This window comes from Atta cephalotes, assembly GCF_000143395.1.
Source record: "Atta cephalotes unplaced genomic scaffold scaffold00046, whole genome shotgun sequence".
Lineage (NCBI taxonomy): Eukaryota > Metazoa > Arthropoda > Insecta > Hymenoptera > Formicidae > Atta > Atta cephalotes.
The window spans coordinates 1861278-1871841 of NW_012130110.1; the positions used below are offsets into that span (position 1 = coordinate 1861278).

The window sequence follows — 10564 nt, forward strand, 5'->3', positions numbered from 1 at the left end:
GAAGCAAATAATACGCTTCACTTCACATCTCAAAATCGTGAAAAAATCAAAAGATAGGAAATACAAAAATTTTATATTTGAAAAGAAAGCAACTATACACAATATTTTCTATACATAAAACAAGATATATTTATTGCCTTTTTATCATTTTGAAGCTTGGAATAAAGTATCTTGTATATTTTAAAGTAATGTAAGCATTGACAATTTATATTCAATAAAAGACTATCATATAACACTTGAATGGCAAAGATATTACATAAAGGTAGAAAATTTTTTGCTTTAATCTCTTTTTCTCTTGCGTTTATAATTTAATTTAAAGTTTATAGAGAAAATACGAAGATAATTATATAAAATTAAAAAAATACATTTTTAATAATAAAATCTTAATAATACAATAACTTTTCAGGAAATATTTAATGTTCAAAATTAGATATCAGTGTTTAATTAAAAATAAATATTCTCAATATCATCATATTTGTGAAGACTCAATAGACTATATAAACAAATCTTACACTTTAGATAAAGACCATAAGTGAGGAAAGAATGTAATAAAATATACATATTATTTTCACATCACACTCACATTTTTATGTGCAATTGCTACAAAATACCGTAGCTTTATGTTTGCTTAAATAAGTTCTCAGCTGCGTTTAAATTTATCTTGAAAGGGTGGCAAGTCGAAAATCCTGGCTGTACCAAGGAGTACTAACACTGAAAACAAAATCATTGTATATAAACATTGAATAAAGATTCATGAATATTAGAATATTTTTTATTAGAGAGAGAGTAAAATAAATATTTTTTATTAGTAAAATTTATTTATTATTATTTGAGTACAAAGTGCATTCTATTTCTAAAGCAAAATAAAGTTACAAAGCAATGTTATGCTACTCGAACCGACATACCAGAGGCAACTGAGCACATTGCTGCTTTTCCTATTTGCTTTTGGTACTGTTTGGAGTGGTGACAGACGTATAAACCGGCAGCGACAAGGCCGCTACCGCTCAGCAGTCTGCATTCGAGACAATCGCGATTTCTGTTGCTGATCATACTGTTTACTGTGTGTATGTTGGTCATATCTTGATCTTAAACACGATTTATGAAAGTAATAAAAGTACCGCATACAACGAAACAAACTTTCAAAGAGGTTAGAATAGGAATCATATAACGTCTCACCAGCTGTACAGATACTTGTCTTCAGTCTTGACTTGTCAATTTCATATTCAATCATCGATGTAATTATATATCTAGAAACGAAAACTTCACTTGAACAAAATTATCAAAGCGTCTCTTTTTTCATGCATTTTGGAACGCATTAAAGTATACCTACTGATATTTGAGAAACAAATTTCGTTACTAGATGTCGTATGTATTCTAAAATCATTAAGAAAGATCCCTTTTACATCGAGCTATGCAGTAACATTCTAGGCATTTTAGTTTTATACGTATAATATTATTAGAAATTTAAGTTAGGGGCTCCACACAATATAAGGAACAGAAAACAGAGAACAGAGAATAAGAACTTCAACCTACCAGAAGCTGTGTATTCCATAATACATGATTTCTGATAGGTCGAAATTCTTAAGTTGCAGCCATAATAGAAGGCATAAGGACTAAATTTCAATCTAGCAGAAATCGGATACACGGGAATACACGGTTTCTGATAGGAATCCTTATTCCTAATTCCTTATTGGCCGCATCATTATTTTCTGTTCTCTGTTTCCTGTTCTTTTTATTGTACGGAGCCCCTTAGAGAGAGAAAATCTGAAAGTGGACATCTCGGCCTTTGTGTATCAAATCTAATAATATCCATGTTTTTCTTTCATGCTATTACCATTGGTAAAATATTATTAAAGACCGTCAATTCTGGACAAATTTTCATCCATGCAAAAAGGGAGATAATTGGAAAACGCTGATACTATCGACAATTGATATAAATTGATTATTATTAATATAAATAATTGGATAATATATCAAATTAATGATTTTTTATTATATAAAGGAATATTCGCTCTCACGCTTCTTCTCTAGTATTATATCAACGATAAGTCGATGATTACATCCATGTAGCGCCATCTTTACATCATCTATATAATTCATTCTTAAGATCAATCTCTACATTATCCACGTTAAAAGTCAATCCGAAATTCGCGAAATACAGCCATTCAACTTCCAGTTTTTTTTATGTAAACATGAACTATGCTACGTTTGGATGATACTAGCGCGACTTGCGAACGCGGTTCCTAGTTACTTTATCGCATATCACGCTATATGTAATCGAATCCTGATTGATTGATTCGTTTAAGGTACCTTTTCATGACGCTCAATCCTCATTTTTAGCGTCAATATAGATGTGATCAAAATTAACGCTTAATATTCGTCAATTTCTATCACGTGACTTATCTTAATGCCGAAAATGAGCGTCGAGCGTCGGTATGAAAAGGCATCTTTATGCACTATACCGATATTCATAGTCGAGTCTTATTTCAAGACTTAAGTAATATCTTAAGATGCTAATGCATCTTCTGATTAATTCGTGACTTCTTAAGATCGTACTTAAGACTTAACGGTCTTGAATATAAGATTTGACTATGAATACCGGCTTATGTGTTATGGTCGTAGCACAGACTTTTGCATGAAAGTAAATTTTTGCGAGCTGCTTTAATAGACTGTTTCAGCGACAAAAAAAATCAAAATGGATGTGATCAAAATGGACGCTTGATATTCGTCAATTTTTACCACGTTTTTTTATCGCTGATTTGAGCAGCTCGTAAAATTTTTCCGGATCCTCATACGGGCAATAGCATTTTGACACAGAGCACTGATTAGTGAAAACAAGTTATGGAAGTAAATTTTATCCCCATGTCCAGCTTTTCATCAATCAGCGCTCTATATCAAAGCGCTGTTGTCTGTATGAGGATCCAGACTTAACCCGGAGAGACTGTGATCTACGTGATGCTACAAATGCTGTGAAACATTCTTTCATTGATTAATTAGTAAAATTTTTTTTTCCGATTGATCAGTCAAAAGCTTCGAAGCATTTGTAGCGTCAAGTGAACTATCCCCATATTTAATATGTTCTTGAAATCGATTCTGTATCTTGAAACAAAGTGAAAATTACAAAAGTGAGCAAATTTAAAATACTGATAATTTCATTGTCAACACCTAGTAAATTTGCTCACTTTTGTAATTTTCACCTTGTTTGAAAATACAGAATCGATTCCTTTATTTTATTTACACGATCTGTCTTACAACGGATTAGGTTAGATGATATGATGCTTCAACTTTTCGAGATATAATTTTATTTTATTTTTAATTAAAGTTAATGACAGTAGTGAATTTAAGGATCACTTTATGTAACATCGATTAGTCCATTGGAATTGGTCAATCGCATTATTTCGTTTAACAGCAGATGCGATTAGTCAATTCCGTTGGACTAATCGACTGATTAAGCTAATCGACGTTTCGTAAAGTGATCTTAATATACAATTTAAAACGAATCAAGTATTTAATATTTCCCTAGTTTTTTTATACGTTTCTTTATATGTATGTTGGACCAATTATTTGAGAAATTATAAATATAAAGGAATGATCGCACGCTATCGAATGCATAACAAAAAATATGTAGAAAATGATAAAACAAAAAAATTTCCTTTTTTTTATTATTCGTTCGCAACGGTTGGCACACTGTGGCGCTTCAAGCATGAAAAGTTGGCGGGTCTGTGTTTCAGAAACCTGGCAACTCTGCTTTGAATAGTGTTCTTACAAACTGCGAGGTCGAGAATCGGCGTTCGTCAGCGCTTGTGGAGGTTAGCGGCGGGGAGAAGAGTCCACTTCCAAAAGCGTGCATCTTCGACTGTCACAGCGGGAGAGGGAGAATCAGTTCGCAAGTTCTGCTCGTACGCGCGTGTAATATAGTGGTGGTGCGCGGCGCAAAATTCGCCAGAGGTACCTCCCTCGTGATATATCGATAATTCTTTCAATTAACATTTTCAATTAAAACATTTTCAATTAAAACTTGCAAAAAATGAAATAAAATTACAAACGAGATGGACGAATCTATGTGAGAGAGAAAAAGAGCGAGAGAGAAAAAGAGAGAAAAAGGAAAACAAAAGAAGAGCGAAAGAAAGACCGTTGTGAACACAGCATTACTAAACTCGCTGGGGGTGACTGTTCGATCCGGCGGGGTGCGCGTTTCCAAATAAGGTGTTCCCGAATGCCTTGCGGGAACTCTCGTCTGTTTTTCCACAGCGCTACTCTCCTTTAACGAACTGCACATCGCACATTCGCGCGATGTATTCCCGTGATATGTGGCGGGAATACAAATCTCGTTTTTTCGCTCTTCGTTCTATTGTGTTTTTTTTTCCATTCTGCTTTTTTTTCAATTGTTCAATGCCGGTGATTAACCACCTTGGAAGTACATTTCCGGCGCGAGATATCATGCTACAATCTTCTAACGTATTTTTTTCCATTTTGCTTTTTTTTTCTTTTGATCGTTAACGCCATGCGGTGACTAACCACCTTGAAAATACATTCCGGTGTAAGATATCGCGTTGCGATAACGCGGTTGGATAACGATAACCGCAAGCAGTTCTTATCGTCTACCGTTTTCCGTTGGACGTTCGCGAGTCAGACGAAAGCATCGAGAAAAAAAAAATGAAAACAAACAAACAATTTTTTATAGCTGTAAAACCGGTATTCATAGTCGATTCTTATATTTCAGTGCAGTTAAGATCAGTGCAGTTAAGAATTATAAATCTATTACAAGCCGTGTACTATATATAGTATTCTAATTAAAATATTACTTAAGACGAACTTAAAAAAAAACCGATTATGAATATCGATCTTAAGAAATGCACCCTTATTTGTATTTAAAGTATTGGGTACGTTAAAGATATTCAGCAAAAGCAAAAAGAAAAATTCTAATGTATCCAGTGCATTAAATAAAAAACAAACACCTAATATAAGGTGTTTTCTATTAAAGCTCGATTCAATTCAAGCATTAATGTAAGATTAATTCTAATCTCAGTTCAATAATAAAAATTCAATAATAAATCTCGACTCGATAAACTCTATCTTTTTTTAATTCTAAGAAAAAATTTAAAAAAAATTAAATTTTTAAGAAAAATAAATAGTAAAGTTAAACCAAGGTTAAAGTTAATCACTGGTAGAAACCGTTCCTATATCGATGCCAAGATTAACTTTAATCTTGGTTTATATCTTATTTTTTCTCTTTTTCTAGTTCTAAGAATTAGAAGAGGATAAAGAATAAATTAAACTGAGATTAAAGTTAATCTATATTGGTAGAAACAATTGTCGATACACACACACACACACACATATATACACACAAACATTTTATCTTTCTCGGGATTTAATGTGTAGCACACAGCCTAGAATGACATTTGTATCGTCTTAAATTATCACGAAAAACATCCATAAGTCGGGGGGGGGGGGGCGGGAAGGGGATTTAAAGAAGCTGCAATTAGGAGAATCAGCCGCGATTTTCGAATCCTTCACCCCGTCCGACGTTCGAGAAAATCGAGAGACACGATGAAGAATTGAAGATCTCCCGGAGTGTTCGCGTGTCGCGCGAGTAGGTCAGGCTGGTCAGGACGAGAATGACACACATGCGAAGAGCGTATTATTTCGAATCACATTCGTGAATCACGATCTCTTGCGCGCTCTCTTTCGCTCTCTTTCTCACTCTCGCTCGGGCGCGGCCGCGCTCGCGCGACCCCGTCTATTTCGGTGAATCGAAATCATTTTTCGATGCACCATGTAAGGAGCGCGGGAAGCGCTCTCTCTCTCTCTTTCTATCTCTCTCTCTCTCTCTCTCTCTCTCTTCATCCGTTCGCCGCGATAATCGGCAAAGCTCGCAAAACTGTTCATTACGCATGCCGCGGCGGTCGCGTCGAATACGTAGATGCAAAGCGACCGAGCATTCGAAATATATTCTTATTGCAGTCGTGTCCGTTTGTGTACGACACTATACGAGAGAACAGAGAGAAAGAAAAAGAAGGAGAGAGAGATGGAGTGAGAGTGGGGAATCTATTTATAAAGAGCGGGGATGTTCCACGCGACGCCCACGCCCGTGTCGCGGACGCGTGTACGACGATAATTTATTAAAAATAATCGCGGCAGAAAAGACCGGCGCACGTCAGCGACCCCCGCGGAGACCGCTCCACCTCGCCCGGTCCGCTCTCTCTTTCTTTCTCTCTATCACAGTCTCACCGTTGTCTCCGCTCCGTTGATTGCAGAGCAGGTGCAGACATGTCTTTCCGCGTGGTGCGCACCAGCAAGTTCCGCCACGTGTACGGAACTCCGCTGAAGCGCGAGCAATGCTACGACAACATCAGGGTGTCCAAGTCGTCGTGGGACTCGACCTTCTGCACTGTGAATCCCAAGTTTCTCGCCATCATCGTGGAATCAGCGGGCGGCGGTGCCTTCATCGTCCTGCCGCACAACAAGGTGACTTTTTTACTTTTTTTTTTCTGTTCTTTTGGATCTGTTTTTATAACTTTTATAGCTGTACACATTTTGTACTTAAAGTAAAGTAGGTATATTTGATATTTTGATAAAAGCGAGAAAGTCTAGTGTAGTTCATAATGCAATAAAAGATAAACTTCTTTACTTTTATGCCTGCCCCAATTTCGTTGTCGAGTTTCTCCCTTTTCATTGGCTAACGCAGTCGGATTGTCGTGTATATGTGTTATTACAGTGACAACAGCAGTAATAGCATAGCTTTCCAAATGACAGTTTGCAATATCCGTTTCAAGTTCCTTGGCCACACCATAATTGGTATCTGATCTCTATTGTTGAAACATTTGTAGGTAGGAAGAATACCGGCGGACTATCCTTTAGTAGGTGGACACAAGGGACCTGTACTGGACATCGCTTGGTGCCCTCATAATGATAATGTCATAGCCTCTGGTTCTGAGGACTGTGTTGTCAAAGTATGGCAGATACCTGATGGGGGTATTTCTAGGACATTGACCGAGTCGATAGTAGATCTGCAATTGCATCAACGCAGAGTTGGTCTAGTGTTATGGCATCCCTCTGCGTTAAATGTGCTGCTCACAGCTGGTTCGGACAATCTTGTTATCATTTGGAATGTCGGGACGGGAGAAGCTCTGATGCGCATCGACTGCCATCCAGACGTGGTTTATTCCGCATGCTGGAACTGGGATGGATCTCGATTAGTTACTACATGCAAAGATAAAAAAATTAGAATCCTAGATCCGAGGTCGGGAAAAATATTGGAAGAAGCTATAGCGCATGAGGGAAGCAAGGCAACGCGTGCCATCTTTCTTAGGTACGTACTCCATGTATTTTATTCTTTCGAAGCATTTTAGCTTCTTTTTATTGCTATATATTATTCACATGTATTATATAAAAAAAATCAGATTGATGCAACAAGGAAAAGAGTGAGAAATATAGAAAAATATAGACATTTGCAAAACAGATTAAATTCTAATGTTTTTATCAATGATAGTTGAACTTTAATTATTAATCGATTTAACTATTAATCTTTTTCTAGTTTCAAGAATAAGAAAAACATGAATCAGTTAAATCGAGATTAAATTAATCTACATTAGTGGAAACAAGCATAATTCTTGAAGTATAGAAACAGCAAATAGAGAAAATATAATTTTCCTAAAAAGCTGTTTAAATTTTTCTTGAAAATGGATATAATTTCCAGTTGCATCAGCCTTATTTCAAATATCATTCTAATAGATATGTTACAATATCATTCTAATAGATATGTTACATTATTATTTTTTTAATGTAAATATTTAAATACGTACTTAATTCTGAAATTCTTATTTCTCTTCACTTTCTAATCAAAAGACGTTTAATTTAAATACACTATTAACATGACTCAACATTGAAAATGACAAAAGAAACATTATTTTACGATTATTTTTCTAACGCCTTTACATATATATATGATATATAATTCAGAATGCTACTCGATACTTTAAATATAAAAATAACCAATTTTTATGGCTATGATTTTGTAAGAGGAAGAGTGCATTAAACTAACGAGTGAATTTGCATGAGAGAGTGTGGATGTAGATAAATATTAAACAAAAAGGAATGTGTGAATAATATTATACAATATAATTGTACAAAGTTGCAACTTTTTTATTTTTTATATTAGGTACTTGAATTTAAATGTTTATAAGAGAACAAGTGTTCTCTTATGAAACGTGTTTATAAAACATAATCATCAAATGGAATACATCCACCTTTTTACACAAATATATAGTAGTAATAATTCAATATAAATAATCTATGTGTTAGTAGTAATCGTTTAGAGATAATTTTTACTTAGTATGGCCACAATTGGAGCTCTTCCTTTCTATATTGTTATTCCTATTTTGTCTTTTCTTTTTATGACATTTTCGACTAACTTGACGTGACTATATATATTCGCATCGACATATACACGATACCTTTCGTGCTTTTGTCCACGAATGTTTTAGAGTTTATAAGACAAATATGTTAGCGTACGTAAAGGTACACTTGTTTTTATCATCTTATATTTCCGGTTTGTGTAGTGCAAGATTCTGATAATTTTTAATGGAAAGATCACCAGACTGAATTTTCGACAATGACGAAGATGCCAACTTAATATATACGAATGTCAAGATGTGCTCTGTAATTCTCCATAAATATTCCAGTAAGTATTGTGCACCAAGTTATTAATTTAAATTGTAATTGTAAATGTTAGAATGCTTAAAAATAATTATGTAAGTTACAACGAATATTAATTTCGTTAGAAATGTCTTTATAAAATAATCTAATGATAATTATTATTTATGCTTGTAAAAGAAAGGATTCACCAGTACTTGTACAAGTTTACGCAAGCAAGTGTTATACATATGTAATTTGTGTATTATAATTGTATTTCTTATATTACAATATGTGTCTTGTTTGTGGTAAGACAACATTCATGAAAGATATTTGTGTAAAATATTGTAAAAAAAATAAGCTCTTCGTAATGAGGTGGTAATAAGGTGGATGTAGTAAAAGAGTTTTGATGATTAATTTCTGTATGTAAAATATTATAATAAGATATTACAAAATAATGCAATGTAAATATATTTTCTATCATAATATATATGTATATTATGTATAATGTATATACTATATATATGTAAAAAAAATGAACACGTTAGATAACAAAAAAAGACTACCACATTAGATATTGGTGAAATCTTCGTGCATACTGATTGAGAGAATTATTTGTATTATATTTTCAGGGGTGGCTTGATCTTTACGACGGGTTTTAGTAAAATGTCGGAAAGACAATATTCATTACGAGCTCCCGACATGTTGGGCGAGCCTATTGTTATGGTAGAATTAGATACGAGCAATGGAGTTATGTTCCCTCTGTATGATTCCGATACAAATTTAGTATACCTGTGTGGCAAGGGCGATTCTGTGATCCGATACTTCGAAATTACGCCCGAACCACCGTTTGTTCATTACATCAATACTTTTCAAACTCCCGATCCTCAACGAGGTATAGGAATTATGCCAAAACGGGGCTGTGACGTTAATAGCTGTGAAATAACCAGATTCTATCGATTAAACAATTCGGGCTTTTGCCAAGTAGTATCTATGACAGTACCGAGAAAGGTGAGAAAGCATTATTTCGATTTGGAAGTAAAAATCGAAAAAATTAGAAGATTCGATTGAAGAAGTAACGATTGTGCTATATAATTGTGTTTTAGTCTGAGCTCTTCCAAGAAGATTTGTATCCCGATACTGCCGGTGATACTGCCGCGATCTCGGCAGAAGAATGGGAGAGTGGTACTGACGCAGAGCCTGTACTGATATCTCTCAGGGATGGTTATCAGCCATCCGCCTCTAAGAATGAACTTAAAGTACAAAAGAAATCCAATATATTGAGTAAAGGCGCGAAGGTCGCATCTAATGCGCAAAACGCTACGGAAGTTTTACCTGGGGTTTGCGTACGTATCGGAAATTAATTTTCTCTCTTTTTTTTTTATCGAGTCAAATAAAAACTATAAATAAAACTATAAATTTTTTATGATTACAGGAGGAATTATTGAAGGAATGCAGAGAAGAAATAAGAAAATTAAAAGCAGTAATCGTTAAACACGAGGGAAGGATACGAGTGTTGGAATCGGCGGTTGCTCTTCAAATGAAAGAGGAAGAGAGGAAAGAGAGGAAGGAAAAGTCAGCGTCTCCCGATGGTAAAGAGACACTTGCTTCCGATGAGGTGTAGAAACGCCGATTTTTGTCCCCGACGACTCCGGCGTGATATTGTACTTCTAACGAGAATATTTTTCACTAATATATCGTCTAATAAGAATGATCGTATATTTTGATATAACAACTTGTGTAAATAGTAGGTTTTTAGCGACGCCATGTGCCCCTGACTCTCTGCAACGATCTTTGCTATTTATTGTACATCCATTCATCGTACATTCTCTGCATTTGATTTTGTTTACATGTTTTACTATTACATATATACATATATATATATATATATATATATATATATATATATATATATATATTATTACTA

The 10564-nt window shown here is 34.6% G+C and overlaps 2 protein-coding genes across 2 annotated transcripts; one reads left to right on the forward strand and one right to left on the reverse strand.

The window, feature by feature from the left end:
* Positions 1-426: 426 nt before the first annotated feature.
* On the reverse strand, positions 427-1219 carry LOC105622552. The gene is made up of 3 exons (XM_012203968.1): positions 1177-1219; positions 906-1085; positions 427-711 (listed from the first exon to the last, which is right to left on the reverse strand). Exons 2-3 carry the CDS (start codon positions 1075-1077, stop codon positions 641-643), a joined length of 243 nt encoding a protein of 80 aa, XP_012059358.1. The 5' UTR covers positions 1078-1085; positions 1177-1219; the 3' UTR covers positions 427-640.
* Positions 1220-6270: 5051 nt separating this feature from the next.
* Positions 6271-10261, forward strand: LOC105622553 (coronin-6). Its single transcript, XM_012203969.1, has 5 exons — positions 6271-6471; positions 6834-7315; positions 9270-9648; positions 9744-9983; positions 10073-10261. Exons 1-5 carry the CDS (start codon positions 6274-6276, stop codon positions 10259-10261), a joined length of 1488 nt encoding a protein of 495 aa, XP_012059359.1. The 5' UTR covers positions 6271-6273.
* Positions 10262-10564: the final 303 nt, after the last annotated feature.